Below are 17,960 nucleotides of genomic sequence, written 5' to 3'. Positions count from 1 at the left end.
CCTTCTTGCTTTCTTCCCTCCTTTCCTTTCTTTCGGTTCCTGCACAATGACCAGGAAACCGACTCAGGGAGCTCGGTCGGGGAACCCGACCGACGACACCCGATCGGCTCCGGAAGATGAGGCCTCCTCGCTTTCGGGGCCGAACGTCGATCAGCTTCGGGAGCACTATCGCATCCCGGAGCAGTTTCGGCTCTATGCTCCAGGGGCCGGCGGTCGGGTCAACAACCCTCCGCCCGGCGACCTGGGGCTGTACGTTGAGGACCTTCGTGCGGGTCTTCGACTTCCGATTCCGGAGTTCGTCCGGAATCTGCTTGATTACTACGGACTCTGTCCGGCGCAACTGGCGCCGAACTCTGTCCGGCTAATCATTTCTTTCGCGCTGTTGTGTCAGCTCTTGCCGACCAACCCCCGCGTTTCCCTCTTCCGGGCCTTCTTCGTGCTCCGACCCCACCCTAAGGCCCGAGGGTGGTGGCTCTTCAACCCCCGGAAGGGTCTTGCCTTCATAACCGGTCTTCCATCGTCCATTCATGGATGGAAGAACCAGTTTTTCTTTGTTTCCTCTTCCTCCTCTTGGGGCTTTCCTTCTCGCTGGGGTGTACCCCGAACTGAGGCCAACGACAACAGTCGGGTCGACGTGGACGACCGGGAGGACTTCCACCGACTCAAAGACATGTTGGTCCCGAAGCAGAGGGAGCTTGTTACCGAGCAAGCTCTCTATGATGCCGGCCTGAGTCTGGTCCCCCGAATAGGTATCGCCCGATTCCTCAGCTTTTCTTTTTGTTCGGCTTTAGGGTAGTTCCGGTCCGGCCTTTAACAGTGGTCGGTTTTGCAGGGACACCGTCGAGGATGAGGCCGACCGACGCCGAAATTCGTCAGTTTGCCGCCGCGAGGAAGAGGCCAGCGTCGGGGGCAGGCCCTTCGCGCCCTTCCAAGAGACCAGCCCCAGTCCCGCCAACCGTGGAAGCGTCGGCGACCGAGAGGTCGGAGCCGATTATAGCCCTCGCGGCTCCGACCGTCCGAGTCGAGGAGAGGCCGACCGAGGAAGTGGCCGAAGGAGTGTCGGCGGTTTCGCCGCCGCGGGTGGAGCCGGATGTCGTTCGGGAAGCCGAACATCGTCCGGAGGCATCCGCTGGCGCAACGGGGGGCGCCGGGTCGAACTCCAGCGTCCCATCGCTGCCAGCCCCGTCGGTCGGGGCAGCTGATCGGGGGAAAGCCCCGATGGAGCCCTCGGAGGAGGAGAGATCAATGCCCCAAAGCGCATACTACCCCGAGGGTGCATCGGCCTTGGCCGATCACAACCTTGCGAGGAGGTTGTGCCAGGGGATCCTCCTCCCTACCGACGTTCAGTCGTTGCGATCTCGGCAGGTGACCGAGATGCTGTCGCGGTTCTACCCGTCGATGGTGGAGGTAAGCTTCGCGTCCCCTTTTCCCTTAAAAATTTTTGCTTGCCACATAATTCTGACAAAGCTTTTTTCCGTCGGCAGCTGATCTTCACCATGTCCGAGTTGGAGGCCGGATACCGAAGGTTCGGCGACGTTCGGGCAGCCTTCAAGGAAAGGTCGGCGGCGGCCGAGGCCGAAAGAACGATGCTAGTCGACCAGCTACAGGAGTCGGTCGACCGGGAGGCCAAGTTGACGGACGAGGTCTCCCGGCTTATGGCCGAACTGAAGTCGGCCAAGAAGGAGGCCAAGCACAAAGGCCGGGTCGTGCGTCGTCTTCGACGCGAACGGGACAGTGCCACCTCCGAACTCCAAGGGGAACGCGAGCAACTTCGGGTCAGCCTGGGGAAGCTCGCGGAAACCGAAGAGGACTTGTCCATCGCCCAAATCGACGCCGAAATTGCCAGGGCCGAGGCGGAGTTGGCGAAGGAGGAGCTGGCCCACGTTGAGGACGAGGCACGGTCGGCGAGGGAGTCGGCCGATCGTGCGGTTGAGGACTTCCGGGCCTCCGACCGGTTCAAGGAGGAGATGCTCGAATCGGGCTTCGCCTCCTACCGGGTCGGGTTCGAAGATGGTCGGGATGCCGTCCATGCCTTGTACCCGGAGGTGGACGTCAGCCGAGTCGCGCCGCTACTCGCCGAAGAGGACGGAACCGAAGAGGAGGCCGACCATCAGTCGGGAGACATCATCCCAACGGAGGAAGCCGTCCCGGAGCAGGAGCCGACCGGAGGTCCCTTGCCGACTGAAGGACATCCTTCCGCCGCCGACCCAGCGCCGCTTATGGTCGAGACGCCGATTCTTCCCGATCCTCCGTCGGTCGAAGAGATTATCCAGGACGAATGATCGGTCCAGCCGACTGTCTTCCTTTTGTTTCTTTTTGAAAACACATGTAATCGGCTTCGGCCCGACTTTGTAATTTCTTTTAATCAATGAATGAAATTGTATTCTCTTTTGCTTCTTGTTTGTAATGTTTCTTATCGCTGTAATGTCGAACCCTAGTCGCCAACTTAGAGAAGTCGCCAACTCGGGTAAGTCGGTAGGACTCAACCGGCTTGCACAGCTCCGAAGTAGCTTGTGTCCCGACTTTAGGTCGGTTTTCAATAATTGTAGTCGCTATTCGGGCGCATCTGTTAAGTCGGGATCCGATCGAACCTGGTAAGGTTCGGTAGTCGGACTTCCGTAGATGCGTTCACTCGAACATCGACCGGCGCAGTGTCGGGGGAGCGATAGTAAGTCGGATCCCCAAGCACTTGCGTCGGGTTCTCATGTCCTTCGACAGACGGTGGCGAACCGAGTGTCGTTCAGCCGGCCGCAGGTCGTGTCATGTGATAGACGGTGGTGAGCCGAATATCCCTCGACCGGCCGTAGCCCGGTCGGAATGTCGCGGCAACAGCCGCGTGGGCTTTTAGCCTTTCTTCGGTCGGGGCCCGATCGATCAGTCGGCCGATGGATTCTGCCCGAAAATTCGACCGTAGAAGGAGTACAAACTCCCGTCATCGTAGATGCATCGGTCCGAGTAAGGGGCCGATGTGTCGTCGGTTCCAGGTCCGCGTCGATGCGTCGGGGCTGAGCGCCGATCAGTAGTCGAAGAGTTAGAACTCCGATTTTTCAAACTGAACTTGTATTCCGATGATTGAATTACAGAATTCACTGGTAATACAGCTTCAAGTTGTCGGCGTTCCAAGTCCGGGGAATGGTTTTTCCCTCAAGGGTTTCCAGCCGATAGGCTCTCGGCCCGAAGGTGTCAGCAACCTTGTAGGGTCCTTCCCAGTTGGGAGCCATCTTCCCTTGGTCCAAGGGCTTCGACACCTCCGCCTTCCTCAAGACTAGGTCGCCAGGTTTAAAGAGCTTTGGTCTGACCTTGGCGTTGTAGTACCGGGCGACCCTCTGTCGGTATGAGGCCATTCGGATTTGAGCCTCATCTCGCAGTTCGGGGAGGAGGTCTAGGTCGGCCCTCCGGCTTTCGGAGTTGTCCGGCTCGCGGTACTGCTCGACCCTTGAAGATGGCAGGCCAATCTCGAGCGGGATCATAGCTTCTGTCCCGTAGGCCAAACTGAACGGCGACTCCCCGGTCGGGATACGGGGGGTCGTTCGGTAAGCCCATAGGACGGAGCCCAGCTCGTCGACCCAGAGACCTTTGGCTTCGTTCAGTCGGGTCTTGAGTCCATGGAGCAAGGTTCGGTTCGTCACCTCGACCTCGCCATTGGACTGTGGGTGCCCGACTGAAGTTAGTCGATGACGGATGTGGAACCTGGCGCAGAAGTCCTTGAAGTCTTGGTTGTCGAATTGCCGCCCGTTGTCGGTGATGATGGTGTGCGGCAATCCGAACCTGAAGATGATGGACTTTTGGACGAAGTCCTCCATCTTCCGCTCGGTGATCTGCGCCAAGGGCTCAGCCTCGACCCACTTCGTGAAGTAGTCGATGGCGACAACGATGAACTTCCTTTGGCCCGACGCCGGTGGGAAGGGGCCGAGAATATCGACTCCCCACTGAGCGAAGGGCCACGGAGCGACAAGGGGAGCGATTTGGCTGGCCGGTTGGCGCTGAATATTGGCATACTTCTGGCATGGCTCGCACCTTCGGACCAACTCTGCCGCATCCTTTCGCATGGTCGGCCAGTAGTAGCCCCGTCGCAAGACCTTGAAGGCTAAGGACTTGCCCCCCAAGTGATTCCCACAAATTCCTTCGTGAACCTCTCGGAGAGCGTAGTCGGCGTCGGTCGGTCCCAAACACCTGAGCAGAGGGAGGGAGAACGACCTCTTGTAGAGTCGGCCGTCCATGATCACATATTGTGACGCCGACCATCGGAGTCGCTTGGCCTCCGCGGGATCTTTGGGACTGGTCCCGTCGGACAAGTACCGGACGATCGGGTCCATCCAACTTGGTTCGGACGTTAGCTGCTGCACTTCTTCGACCCGATCAATGCTCGGCTGTTGGAGGTTTTCGACAAACGTCCGACCCAAAGAATCATAGGCCGACGTTGCCAATCTGGAGAGAGCATCGGCACGAGCGTTCTCCGTCCTGGGGATGTGGGAGATCTCGAAATACTCGAGGCGGGCCACGAGATCCTTTACCTTCTGAAGATACTGGATCATGGTCGGATCTCGCGCCTCGAAGTCGCCCTTGACCTGCCCCACGATTAGCTGAGAGTCGGAGAATGCCCGGAGGCTGTCGACGCCCAATTCCTTCGCCATCCTCAAGCCCGCGAGGAGTGCCTCGTATTCGGCTTGATTGTTGGAGGCCTTGAAGTCGAACCGGAGGGCGTATTCGGTGACTACCCCGTCCGAGTTCGTGAGCAGGAGCCCGGCCCCGCTTCCCTGAGCGTTGGAGGCTCCGTCGATGTGAAGTACCCAGGTGGAGATCGGGTCCCGCTCAGAGACCGAATCTCGTCCCGGGCCTTCCGCTCCCGACCTTTTGTCGGTCGTCGGGCATTCGGCGATGAAGTCGGCCAAGACCTGAGCCTTCAAGGCAGGCCTCGGTCGGTACTGAATGTCGAACTCGCTGAGCTTCATTGCCCACTTAGCGAGTCGTCCGGATGTGTCGGGTCGGCGCAGTACGGCCCTCAGGGGCTGGTTGGTGAGTACCACGATGGCGTGGGCCTGGAAGTATGGGCGGAGCCGTTGCGCGGAGACGGTCAGGGCGAAGACCATCTTTTCCGTCTCCGAGTATCTGGCTTCGGCGCCGTGGAGCACTTTGCTGATGTAGTAGATGGGCTGATGGGTTCGGCATTCGTTTTCCCGAACGAGCACCGAACTGATCGCCTCAGAAGATGTAGCCAAGTAGAGATACAAGGTCTCCCCGATCTGCGGCTTTACGAGCAGCGGCGGGGAAGCCAAGTACCTCTTCAGGTCTTCAAAGGCCTGTTCGCACTCATCCGACCAAGAAAAACCATTCGTCTGGCGCAAGGTTTTGAAGAACGGGAGGCACCTTTCAGCTGATCGGGAAATGAATCGGCTAAGAGCGACGATTCTCCCGTTCAGTTGTTGGACCTTCTTCTTGGTGTTTGGATGACGCATGGCGAGGATCGCCTCTATCTTCTCAGGGTTGGCCTCGATCCCTCTCCGAGAAACGAGGAATCCGAGGAACTTCCCCGAGGTCACCCCGAAGGCGCATTTGGTCGGATTGAGCTTCATTCGGTGTCGTCGAAGGGTGCGGAAGGTCTCCTCGAGATCCTGAACATGGTCCGGGATCTGCGTGCTCTTCACCAGCATGTCGTCCACATACACTTCCATGTTGCGGCCGATCTGGTCTTTGAAGACCTTATTGACGAGTCGCTGGTAGGTGGCACCGGCGTTCTTCAATCCGAAGGGCATCACCCTGTAGCAGTAGAGGCCCTTGGGGGTCACGAACGCGGTGTGCTCCTCGTCTTCAGGCGCCATCCGGATCTGATTGTACCCGGCGAAGGCGTCCATGAAGCTGAGCAGTCGAAATCCGGACGTCGCATCCACCAGCTGGTCAATTTTTGGGAGTGGAAAGCTATCCTTCGGGCATGCTCGGTTGAGGTCGGTGTAGTCGATACAGATCCTCCACTTCCCGTTGGCTTTCTTGACCATGACGACATTGGCGAGCCAATCGGGATACGTGGATTCGCGAATGAAGCCCGCTTCGAGCAGCTTGTCCACTTCCTCGTCGATGGCCTTCTGCCTTTCTGGGGCGAAGGACCTTTTCTTCTGCCTCACCGGTTTCATCGTCGGATCGATGTTGAGTCGGTGAGTCATTGTTTCCGGAGGGATGCCCGACATATCAGCTGCCGACCATGCGAATATGTCGGCGTTGGCCGTCAGGAGCTCCGCCAGTCGGTGGCGTTCGGCGTCGGGCAATTGAGACCCGACCCAAACTTTTCTGTCGGGATTTTCTCCTATCGGGATCGCCTCGAGCTGCTCGGCCGGCGAACCCCGCTCTTCCTCCTCCCGTTGATCCAGTTTGTCGATTGTCAGGGGATCCTTTGTCTCGTTGCTTTGGGCGGAGATTTGAAAGCATCGTCGGGCGAGCTGTTGATCTCCGCGCATCTCCCCGACTCCGTTTCTGGTCGGGAATCGAACAAGGAGATGGTACGTCGAGACGATCGCCCTGAGAGCGTTCAGTCCGGGTCGCCCGAGTATGGCATTGTAGGCCGAAGGGACTTGGACGACCGCGAAGATGAGGGAGACCGTGCTTTGCCGTGGTTCGGTACCGACCGTCACGGGCAGGGTGATTTCTCCTTCTGTCGTGACGGTGTCTCCGGCAAAGCCGATCAAGGGCGTGGAGACCCCACTAAGTCGATCCGTCGGTAGTCGCATTCGGGAGAAGGTCGAGTAAAACAAAACATTTGTCGAACTTCCATTATCAACAAAAATTCGTTTTACATCGTAATTGGCTATTGTCGCCGACACAACAACAGCATCGTCGTGGGGAGTCTGGATGCCCCGAACGTCGTCTTCCGCGAAGGTGATTACGTCGTTCGGTCGTGGCTTTTTGGTCGGCTCCCCCCCTGTAGACGTCCCCGATCCCAGCCGCTTGGAAATCATGTTGATGACTCCGGCCGTCGGCTAGTTAGTCGGTGCCTCTTCAGTCGGCTGGGGGCATCGATCGGCAGTCGGTCGGGTCGGCGGACCCTTTCGAAACTTGCCGAGATACCCTCGGCGGATGAGATTTTCGATCTCGTCCTTCAACTGGATGCATCGCTCGGTGTCGTGGCCGTGGCTCCGATGGAACCGGCAGTACTTCCGATGGTCGAGGCCCTTTGCCTTCAGAGGCGGAGGCCGTCGCAGGTATTCCTTCCCCTCGATCTCCATCAAGATCTGCGCACGGGGAGCGGAGAGAGGAGTGTAGGAGTCATACCTGGGACGCACCGACCTTGGAGTCTGTCGGCGGGGTGATTTTTGGATCTGTCGGGGTGGAGAAAGCCGACTACCGGCCGGGGCCGGCTTGGTTCGGCGGGCTCCCGACCTTTTCTTCGTTTCTCCTTCGGACCCCTGGGCTCGACCAAGCGTCGGTCGGACGCTCCTTCGTCCGCGCGCATATACTTGTATGCGCGCTCCAATAGCTCGGCGTATGTTCGGGGAGGGTCTTGTCCAGAGAATAGGTAAATCGGGACGACCTCAGGCCCCTCTTCATGGCTGAAACCGCCATGTCTTCGTTGAGGTCCCGGACCTCGAGCGTGGCAGCGTTGAATCGCGCCACGAAGTGTCGGAGCGTCTCGTTTTCCCCCTGCTTGAGGGAGAAAAGGCTATCCGACGTTCGCGGCGGCTTTCGGCTGGTGCTGAAATGGGCCACGAACGAGTGCTCGAGCTGCGCGAAGGAATGGATACTGCCCGATCGAAGACCGAAGTACCAAGCCCTGGCAGCCTTGCGAAGTGTGGCGGGGAAACCGATGCAAAAAAGAGCGTCGGTTGCCCCTTGAATTGTCATGAGAGCTTTATAGCTCTCGAGGTGGTCGACTGGGTCGGTGGAGCCGTCGTAGGGCTCCACGTGCGGCATCTTGAACCGACTGGGAATCGGCTCGTCGAGGACCAGTCGGGAGAGAGGTTGGGCGGTCTGGAAGTCGACGTCATTCGAAGACTTCTGGCCGTCCATCTGCAATTGGGCGAGTCGGCGGTCGATCTCCTCGAACCGTCGCTCGTAGTCGTCCGCTCGTCGATGCTGGGAGACCCCAGGAGTGGAGCCTCCGGAAGACTCTGAAGGAGAGGCCGACGGTGTGCGCGGCCGCTTTTCCTTTCTCGCCCGTTCCAACGGGGAAGGAGAGGGCCGCTGGGACCGTCGGTCGTCGCGCCGAGGTCGACCTCCTCCTCCCCGTGGGAGCGCTGTTGGGAGTGCTCGCCTGGAGGCGGCAGGGGTCGGCGCGGACCGTCGGCGGCTGCTCCTGGGAAGGCATAGGTCGGGGCCGCCGGTTGTTGCTGGAGGCTTTTGACTGCGTCGGTCAGCACGGTAATCTGCCGCACGATGGCCGCAATCTGGGCCTCCGTGGTTACTGCGGGGTGCGGAGAGCTAGGCTCCGCCGCCGGTGGGGGCGGGGAGGCTTCTTCCCGGTGGGAAGAACGCCTTGCCGACCCAGTGATTCTCGATCGTTGAGCTCTTGTCTTTGTCATGCTGTCCCCTACCTGGCGCGCCAATCTGTTGCGGCCAATCGCCTCGTCGCCCGATCGCCGGGAAGCGTGCACCTGCAAAAGGAAGTCCGCACTGACCGGAGGCGGCTCCGGTGGGGACCCTCCGACGGTCAGTCAGAGAGGTGACTGGGCAACAGTGAAATGCAGACAGAGAGCTCTGAGAGGGAGAGAGAGAGAGAGAGAGGGCGAGCCTGCGTATGTGGGAGAGACGGGCGGATCGATCCCTTGCACTGTTGTCTTCCCCGGTATATATAGTGGAGCACGGTATGGCGCCATCATTAATGGCGCGGACAAGTGAGGAACTGTCAACTCACTGTAGGCTGTCAGAGCCGCCGTGAAAATGTCACGTCGCCGTGTAGCCGTCTAATCACCAGGGTTGACCCGGTTCTCGGCGGGACAACGCCCCTAGGTGACCGTGCCGCATGTCCGTGTCAGAGCTGACAACGTCTGGCGGCCGTACGGCGGTTGGTGGAGTCGGGCCGACCCAGGGTCGGTGGCCAGCAGAGTGGCGTCGGACTCCTCCGTCGGTCGGCGAGCTTCATGTGGGTCGGCTAACGGACCTCTGGGTTTAGTCGGTCGGGAATGGACCGTGGGATGGCCGCAGTTAGCCGCTGATGGCGTCCGTCGGCCTGTCGCCCGACTTATGATCGGCCAGGCAGAGTCGTCCGTCGGGTCGTCGGTTTTAGTCTGGCCGGCGCTGCCAGGGTCGGGCCCTCCGATAGTCGGTCGGTCGGGCTGCCAGACGGTCGGGCCCTCCGACAGACGGTCGGTCGGTCGGTGGGTATCCCCAACAGTATTGCTCCTTAATATGAAAAGGTTAATCGAATCCTTAAAAGGAATATCATCTCATGTTTCAAGCTTTTAAAATCTTTCCATGATCGAGCAAGTTTATCAATAGTAAAGGATATAATTTTGGTTTCATTCATATACATGTTGTGTAGTTTATAACTATTAAAAATACATATCATCTCATGCAGGTGTTCTATAACAGATTTATCAACAGCCAAAGTATTAAATTTCCTAATAAGGAACTTACTCGTTGCATCCTTTGATATATTTTCCGTCAAACTTTAGCACAATTCTTTTGCGGCAGCCGCATTTTGCTAGGCTCAAACAACTCATCTAACGTTCCATTTCAGAATATATCCTCTGCATGTGGAGTCACATTATCCCACTTCTCTTCATTATTCAAAATAGATTTGTAATTTGTTTACTGGGTATGGAAGAATTAAAAACGCAGAGTATAAGATTTTTTTTTTTTTTTTGCCTTTCACATTTTCTCCAGAATTTTTGCCATTCACATTTTCTCCAAAATTTCTGCCGGTAACAACCCACATTGTATCTCGATCATTTCTAGAGCATTAGTCCTCTCTTCGAGCTGGTTTTCCTTATCTATGCTAGGTGAAAGAGGAGTCCAAAGTGTTTGCATCTTGTAGTTGGCATTTTGCAAAATGCTTCTGTTGTTACCATTCCTCCAAAGCCAAAAGCATCGTTGTTCCACCAGTTTAAACAGCGAGGACGTAAGATAGCGACTTCTTCCGTCTTCTAAACTCTTGGTAGATCAAGGTTATATCGTCCTATGTTTACCCTATCCCCTGGCATAACCAAACAAGCACGAGTTGGTCATTGAGGGTGAACCATGATGGTACTCACCGGTTTGGCCTCCCTGTGGCTGTAGGCGTAGCCTGCAAAAACGGTAGGTCAATGGGAGGGAGGTAGCAAGCAGGGCTCCAGTGGTTGCATGGGACTTTGTATGTGTTATGATAATTTTGTAGGTCTTCTTCGCTATAACTCCAAAAAGCAAAGTTCCCCATGTATCATATATGATACACGTTTGAATCAAAAATCGTGACATTTTCAAATGCTAATTCTTTTTTTCTCTTCTCCCCTGGTTTGACAGCATCCAGTCTTCCATTTCATGTCTCGTCTGGTTTGATACCTGTATGCTTTCACGACTCTCCACAGCCTGATGAGACACAGAGTGTATGCTTTCAGGTCCCCCTGCTGTGTGTCTCCAAATTTAGTACTTACTGAAGCTTTATTCAACATCTAATCACTTGTACGCTAGCAGGGTAGCAGTAGCATAACATGTCACAGCCCCCCTTCCATGGACGATTATGGTCAACCTGGTTTGGTTAACCATGCATCTATCCTAAAGTGCAAGCAACGAACCAGCACGAGAAATTGAGAACGCAAGGTACAAAATGAAAAACGATGATTTCCTTTCCTTTGCTCGAAGAGAACCAGAAAAACAATGGACTCATTACTCCACCTCAAGCAGAAAACCAACAATGGATAACAACAGAATGCAGCATAAGAAATCCAAGTTGCAGGCACCAACAGAATATGTGCAAAATACAAACCTGCGAAGCAAATGCTGAAAGAAAATGTAGGACACACGAATCTGTGAAGCAGAACCCAAATAGATGAGAGAAGCATTTTTGTCACCTTCGGCTCCCAATTTATGGTTTCCTTCCACCTTGATATATGGTTTCCTGAATTATTACTTCATAAAATGATGACAATTCTTCCAGCAAAGAAGATGTCTCTAAATTGTCTGCTGCACAGGATGAGATTCAACATAGTTGAACAGCAGGAAAAAACACCATGGATTTTTAGTGTTGTCATAGAAAGCCCATCGGAAGCATAACAAAGGAAAAAAAATCCCCTCCAACAGGTGCACAAGGAAATAAAGGCCAGGTAACTTAACAATCAAAAGGCCAAAATGTTATGCTTTTAATTCAATTAACATAGATGTCAACAGAATGCATTCCATTTGTTGGATATGTCAAAAAGCTTGTGTGATTTTGCGTCAACATAGCCAATAATACTTTATTAAAGTGGAATTATTGAAGAACAATACTGTCACGGAACCAGCCGCTGTGGATCACGAGGGAACAGTGATGTTTTGCGTATGTTGTTGAGCGCACAGAAAAGCATAACAACTCGCTCCAGGCCCACACCAAACCCACCATGCGGAGGTGCACCATACCTGCAATAAAGTGAAGCAGATCACCATAAAGCAAAATTCATGATTCACATATGAACCAAGCATCCATTTTAAAATCAAGCATGGCATAAAAATGATCATTTACGACACCATTCCTCTCGATACAGTGCAAGGACCAAGGAGGAGCTGTGCTAATCAACACTGACAACTTCAGAAATAAGCAACTTTAAGGCACTAACACTTCATTCCCGTAAAATTGCTTTTCTTTCTTCTTTTTTTTTTTCTCCCCTGTTTTTCCTGATTTTTACAATGAATAAGCTAGTTAAATAAATTATCAAAAGTGCTACAGTCATACATGACCAGGTGGACCACAGATGAAAAACCCACAGAAGAATAGATTACAAGATGCACATTGGCTATGACCTTCAAGTTGCAAATTGGGAGAAATTGGCATCCTGGGTATTAATACAGGTCTTCTGCTGACAACTAAGAAAGATCCTACACGCATGCAACTGGAACAAACAGACCCTATTAGTCCGTTGGGATGCAGCTATCAATATGGCAACCAAACGATGCATGAGACGAGAAAGATAAAGCATGAGAGAGCCAGCCTGTTTTTAGGTTTTCTATGGTGAAGGTGAGAAATTATAACACCTAATTGGAAGCCAATCATTAAAATTTCTAAATCTGACAACATTTTACCATTTCTAACCAATTTTAGTACAAGTTTACATGGGTTAACAATTATGAAGCTTCAGCTACCAAACCATTCCTCTGACACGAGCACCACAGACAACACAGGGTTTCAGCTTTTCATATTGATGCATGCATATTCACAAAAAAAACTGTCACTTTTACTGGAAAAACACGAAAAGAAAAGAAAATGCACAAAAATGTGGAAGAAAAATAAATAAAAAATGTGACTTCATACCGGAAAGAGTCAATATACGTTGATATAGTCTTGACATCAATTCCACATGCCTCTGCACGTTTAGTCAATAACTCAGGTAAGTGTATTCTTTGAGCCCCTGAAATTATCTCCTCGCCTGGAAGAAATGTCAAAACCGATTAGAGCACAGTAGAAATTGTATATTTCCAGCATATTTTACAATGTTATTGGAATCAACTTTCTACACATACCCAAGTTCTAAACTATCCTATGTGACTCAAAATCATGACAACTAAAGTAACAGGACTCAGACATGGATGGGCATCTAATACTTGGCACAGCATCTCTTGAATAAATTATATTTTTTCAAATATAAGTGGTAATGTCATTTTCTTTTAGCAAATTCTCAGATTCTATAATCATCATATATAGTCCAGATATGATGGTAGGAAACCGAAGAGCATGGTTCTTGTATATTCCAGAAAAAGTATGATACTAATGGATGTACAACATTTATGTGTTATTATTTATTCAGATATTATTTGTTCTGATTGTACATGGCCTAATCTGAAAACAGAGAGCTTTAGGAAGCCATGTAAACATGGTATTTTTGACTTGACTTAAAATATTAACCAATTAATGGCGTTCAGTCCTGCCAAGGGCATTTGCTACATTTGAATATGTTGTTCTCCAACATATACAAGCCACTAATCAGCAAAGTTTAAGGGATGCAAAAAGCTACTAACTTACAAAATTTATCGGAACTAAGCACCTGATAAAACCTCAGAATCAGAAACTATATATAGATTAGAGAAGCCTTGTCTGAGGAGAAGATTGACTCATTCTCAGCTCTAACTCCTGAATGTGACCATCCTTTGCCAAAAGAATTACGATTAAAGGATAAACATAGGAATTATCATTAAAACTGTTCTTAGATACCAATTTAAATGCATTATAAATTTGCCTGCTCCATAGTTGACGATGAATAGACTAGACTAAGGTCAAAAAAACATAAAAGGAAAAAATGAAAATTATGTCAAGATTCCTAAGGAGAATTTTGAAATATAGAATTGGCACTGACAAGGTATGGCATTTCAACATCATCACAGCAAAAATAAGAAATAACATGCTGCTGATGTGCAGGCAAATGGCTAGAACACGCTTGGCTAACGTTGCATATGTACGGCAATACACCTGCATTGGATATACACCAATAAGGACTGATAAAAAAGCCGGTGAAGATACAGTAGAACCTTCATTTTAGCTTTCTATGAGTAGGCTACTCTTAATTGCTTTCTAGTGGATGGTAGGCATGCTCTGATCGTTCAAACGTGATTCTTGACCAACCTAAACCAATTTTTTTCATGAAAAATATACTAAGACATGTCTTTCTTGCTTCTCATATGTAGGTCTTAAAAATATGTACGAAGAAGCCCAAAAAAAATTATAGCAGTTTGGAAGGAACAAATTAAGACACTAAAATCATTAGATTACAATATTAAACACAAGTAGATCTGGTCATACATATGTACAATCTGACTAAATAAAGAACCCATGTAAGCCTGCAATATATCATACACTTATAATTAGCTTTGCACAGGTCGCGCTGTACCCTATGACTAGTCGAATACATGCTCTTCATACCATCCAACAACCGTGTGTCAGACTACATATTTAATGGCAAAGAACACTACAGACAACATAAAATCCATGTGCAATTTAATTAACACTTTTGACTCACGTTATCGAATCAGAGCATGGAAGAGTTGCATGATTTTCTATATAATGTCCAAAAATTGAATTACAACAATACTTGTAATCACATGCCTGGTTGACCTCATTTTAGGCAGGAAAAAAGGCATGCATGTCACATAAAAGAAGACTTTGTAATTTGAAGAAATTCATCATATGTATATGGTACCACTAGAACTTAAAATGTTATCAGAGTATACAATTTTCATTAGCTTGTCACCATAAAAAATCACTGAGACTATAAACTACCATCAATAATTTTCAGTAATCAACAAAAAGAATTTACTTCTCACCTCGAATGAAGACATCAAATGAATTACTATATGCTGGATCATCATAACAGGGCATGGTGTAGAATGGTCTCACGGCCAAAGGATACCGATAAAGAATATAAAAATCAGTGTCATATCTGTGTTGGCATGTAAGAAGATCATGAGCTTAGTCAACAGCTCTTGTAAGAAAGGAGAATGAAAAAGTTAATAGCAATATTATAAACTCACTTCTCACGAACAAGCTGACCCAATTTTTTCTCTGCCTCCGTACTTAAGTCCCCAAAAGGATTGACTTCTATTCCAGCTTCCTGTTAAAATCAGTCAAACTGATCTTGTCATTGAAAGAAAAGCCACATCACTCCAACCACAATTTTATTTGGATATACTGCTAGTTGACTAAGAACTTAAAAATAGCTTTACAGGTCCATTGTTTTTGCAGCATAACTTCTTACAAATTCATAGCTATACAGCCAGTCAGCCTTATTCAACTCACTCGATGCAATTTCGATCATAAGAAAATTCAATAAATCCATCCCCTAAATCATCCACTTCTTGTTTTTGCGTCTCTTTGCTGAGCTAATAAATTTAATGTTCCAGGATATGATAATATGTGAAGTTAAAACTGTTACAAAAAGTTATATGCATCAAGTTTCAAAATAATATCATTACTCAAAAAAAAAAAGGAAAAAAAAATCTTGCATATTGTCACAATTAAGTTCGGTAGTTGCATGCCCATGAACTTAGACTGGAAATTTGTATTCAATCCATTTGATTCAAGATAATGGGTAATTCACTGTAAATTAGTAATCCTCGTATATTTAGCAACCATCTTCTATATTCAGCCAACAACTGCTGCCAATACCCAAGGATAATTACTCAACAAAACTTATGTCCTACTTCAATCTCATATCCAATTCTTGTATCCAAGAATAAAACATCAGCCCCATAATTCCTTTTCTAGTATGTAAGATTCTAGGGAGGTATATGACAAGAGTAAATGAAAAACACAAAAATGACAATTGGCAGAGGAGAAACTCAAAATTGCACACAAAATGATATCAATAATGAAATCTAAGGCCAGGCAGAGGGCAAGCACCTTAAGCATTTTAACACCCTCCAGAAAAGTGAGTCGCAAGGTCTTCCGCAAGTACTGCAATGCATACAGACTAAGCACAATCAAAAACAGAGATAGGCAGGCACAAGTCAGGAAATAAAAGAGTTTTGTGTGACATTCATCGACAGGGATAGAGATATCCAGTGGTTAAGATTCAATTATTTAGCAATTTTTCTTTTTAAAGGATATAAAAATAATTCCTTCACCTTTAAAGGCTCAAAGGGATATTGTCTGTTGATTGCATCCAATTCTTTCTGGAGTTTTCATGCAAATAGTCAAACATTGCAACAAACAAACAGTCCACGATATCACAAACCTGCATAAACAATCACAAGCTTTGATGGTTAAGCTGATAAATGAACTGAACTCAGAGATGCACATCAATTTATTCTACCTCAAAATAATGTTCCTTGATCTCCATTTCAACATCAAGGCCTACAAATTCACACAAATGCCTATGTGTATAGGAGTCTTCTGCTCTGAATACAGAACCAACTTCGAATACACGTCCAAAACCACCACATATTGCCATTTGCTTATGAACCTGAGGTGATTGTGCCAAGCAAGCAGGTTGACCCTTGTAGTCAGTTTAAATACAGCTGCACCACCTTCGCTTGATCCAGATACCAGCTTGGGAGTATGGATCCCGACAAATCCCTCGGACAGCAGAGATCGTCTAAATATCTGCACCAGTGCACGGTTAATTCCCAATCCAAACTCCATTTTTATGATTATAACGACATTATTTCTTTATATTTTGAAAAAATATGATAAATAGAACAAAAAATTCCAACAATGCAAGGAAGAGATGCTCATCTAGAAAGGAAATTCAAGGCAGTTCCTGTTGTTTGTCAGTTTGATCGACCAGATGATGAGAAAGCATGCATTGTGGTTGAATCCTTTTTCGCTATCTTGAAGAAAGTAAGTTGGGATCTGCCTCCTCTCTCTCTCTCTCACACACACACACACATGCGCGCGCGCGCACGCACACACAAGAAAAAGAAGAACTCAGTTTAGGCACCAAATATATTTCTGCATAACCTAACAACCAATTGTGCCTTTAAATAGGACTCACAAAATCTAAGTATCTCTATTTACAAGGACGTTTGTTTTCATAAGACTGCAGATACATGCAAAGTTTGATGTCAGTTAAAAAGATTGTGCACTTACATCTTCAACATGACATTGAATACGGAAAGTTGCTTGGTTTTGCAGGTGTGCGTATGTCGAGAACTCTATAATTCAAGCGTGTGTCCTGGCCAACACGAACAAGCTGCTCTCCAGTCTGTGTCACTCCAATTGTTGCATTAGAAACTTGATCGTTAAGCAAAGTTTACAATGAAAAGATGAGTGACTAGAATATAAATCTGTTTTCCCAAATTGTAGAACTCATAACTGTTATGTGGAAAACACAGCTTCCATCAAATCAATTTGTCATCGTGTGTTACTTCAACATGCAAGCAAAAAATGCCACCAGATCTGTTGCTTAAATTTTTTTAGTTATAAAAACTTACCTGTTCAGCTTTTTTGAATTCCATCTCACTTCGTGCTGCATCCTCAATGTTGATAGGCAAATTCGGCACAGCTCTATTGACACAGAAAAGCTTCGTTACTTGAACTTCCACTACAAAAAGACCGTCAGCAGCTGAGATTGCTGTTACTCAGAAAAGATAAACCAAACTGGAGTTTCCATAGCAAAAGACCACTAATATCTGTGGAGAAATACATATACAATTTATCAAGGTAGTGTAACACCACTTGTAGGAAGCTAATAGAAAAGACTTTTCTTTTTTTTTATTTTTTATTTTTGAGGAGGAAAAAAGGAGAGGGAGAAGGGGTGAAAGAGGATAGAGATAAAAGATCAAGTTCATTGCGTTCAGCAACTGGCAGGTACCAACATATTCCCACTTTCCTACTAAACAATGGGATGCTTTTCCATCAATGCATAAAACTGATAAGCATGAAGCCTCAAAATTAACAACAATTTCGAATATTACCTACAAGAGCCAAATAAAGAAAGAAGTAACTGGTTTCATTTTTTCTTCACTTGAATAAGAGATCGACAGCTTATTGTTTCATCTAAGGGGCCAAACAGGGATAAAGGCTTGGATTTAGAGTTATTTTTTTGTATATCACATGTACTAGACCCCATCAAAGAATAAAATGGAGGGCCAGAGGGCGAAGGATAATGGCAGTGGCAGTGGAACTATAAAAATTATTTTAAAACTCAGCATTCAGGAAACTCAACCAATCACAAAACCTGGCCTCAAGCAAACTGTCAACAAATATTAAGAATGAGTAGAGACCTCAGCAAGGTCCCCATGATTTTCCTCATCTCCCGATAAAAAGCCTTGAGCTAAGATCTAGTTCTGATTTTCTGTTTCTGGTTAACTGAGAATTAAGCTGCCAAATTGGTTAACTGGATCATTCCGAACTTACAATTGGAGCGCCTAACATC

General features: G+C 48.6%; 1 protein-coding gene and 1 long non-coding RNA gene across 2 annotated transcripts in view; one reads left to right on the top strand and one right to left on the bottom strand.

Moving 5' to 3' along the window:
* Window positions 1-9,347: 9,347 nt before the first annotated feature.
* Window positions 9,348-11,060, top strand: LOC140854348 (uncharacterized). Its single transcript, XR_012137554.1, has 3 exons — window positions 9,348-10,221; window positions 10,426-10,520; window positions 10,597-11,060. It is a non-coding gene; the product is annotated as an uncharacterized lncRNA (long non-coding RNA).
* Window positions 11,061-11,243: 183 nt separating this feature from the next.
* Window positions 11,244-17,960, bottom strand: part of LOC140854825 (aspartate--tRNA ligase 2, cytoplasmic-like) — a 6,888-nt gene continuing 171 nt past the window's right edge. The window contains 13 exon segments of the mRNA XM_073250870.1: window positions 11,244-11,517; window positions 12,407-12,521; window positions 14,410-14,525; window positions 14,617-14,696; window positions 15,485-15,538; window positions 15,709-15,761; window positions 15,764-15,818; window positions 15,897-16,087; window positions 16,090-16,186; window positions 16,673-16,711; window positions 16,713-16,787; window positions 17,017-17,156; window positions 17,397-17,499. Coding sequence (XP_073106971.1) covers window positions 11,391-11,517; window positions 12,407-12,521; window positions 14,410-14,525; window positions 14,617-14,696; window positions 15,485-15,538; window positions 15,709-15,761; window positions 15,764-15,818; window positions 15,897-16,087; window positions 16,090-16,186; window positions 16,673-16,711; window positions 16,713-16,787; window positions 17,017-17,156; window positions 17,397-17,499 — 1,245 coding nt within the window. The 3' untranslated portion in view covers window positions 11,244-11,390.

The sequence above is a fragment of the Elaeis guineensis genome, chromosome 1, assembly GCF_000442705.2.
Source record: "Elaeis guineensis isolate ETL-2024a chromosome 1, EG11, whole genome shotgun sequence".
Lineage (NCBI taxonomy): Eukaryota > Viridiplantae > Streptophyta > Magnoliopsida > Arecales > Arecaceae > Elaeis > Elaeis guineensis.
This window is presented reverse-complemented; position numbering and strand designations above follow the sequence as displayed.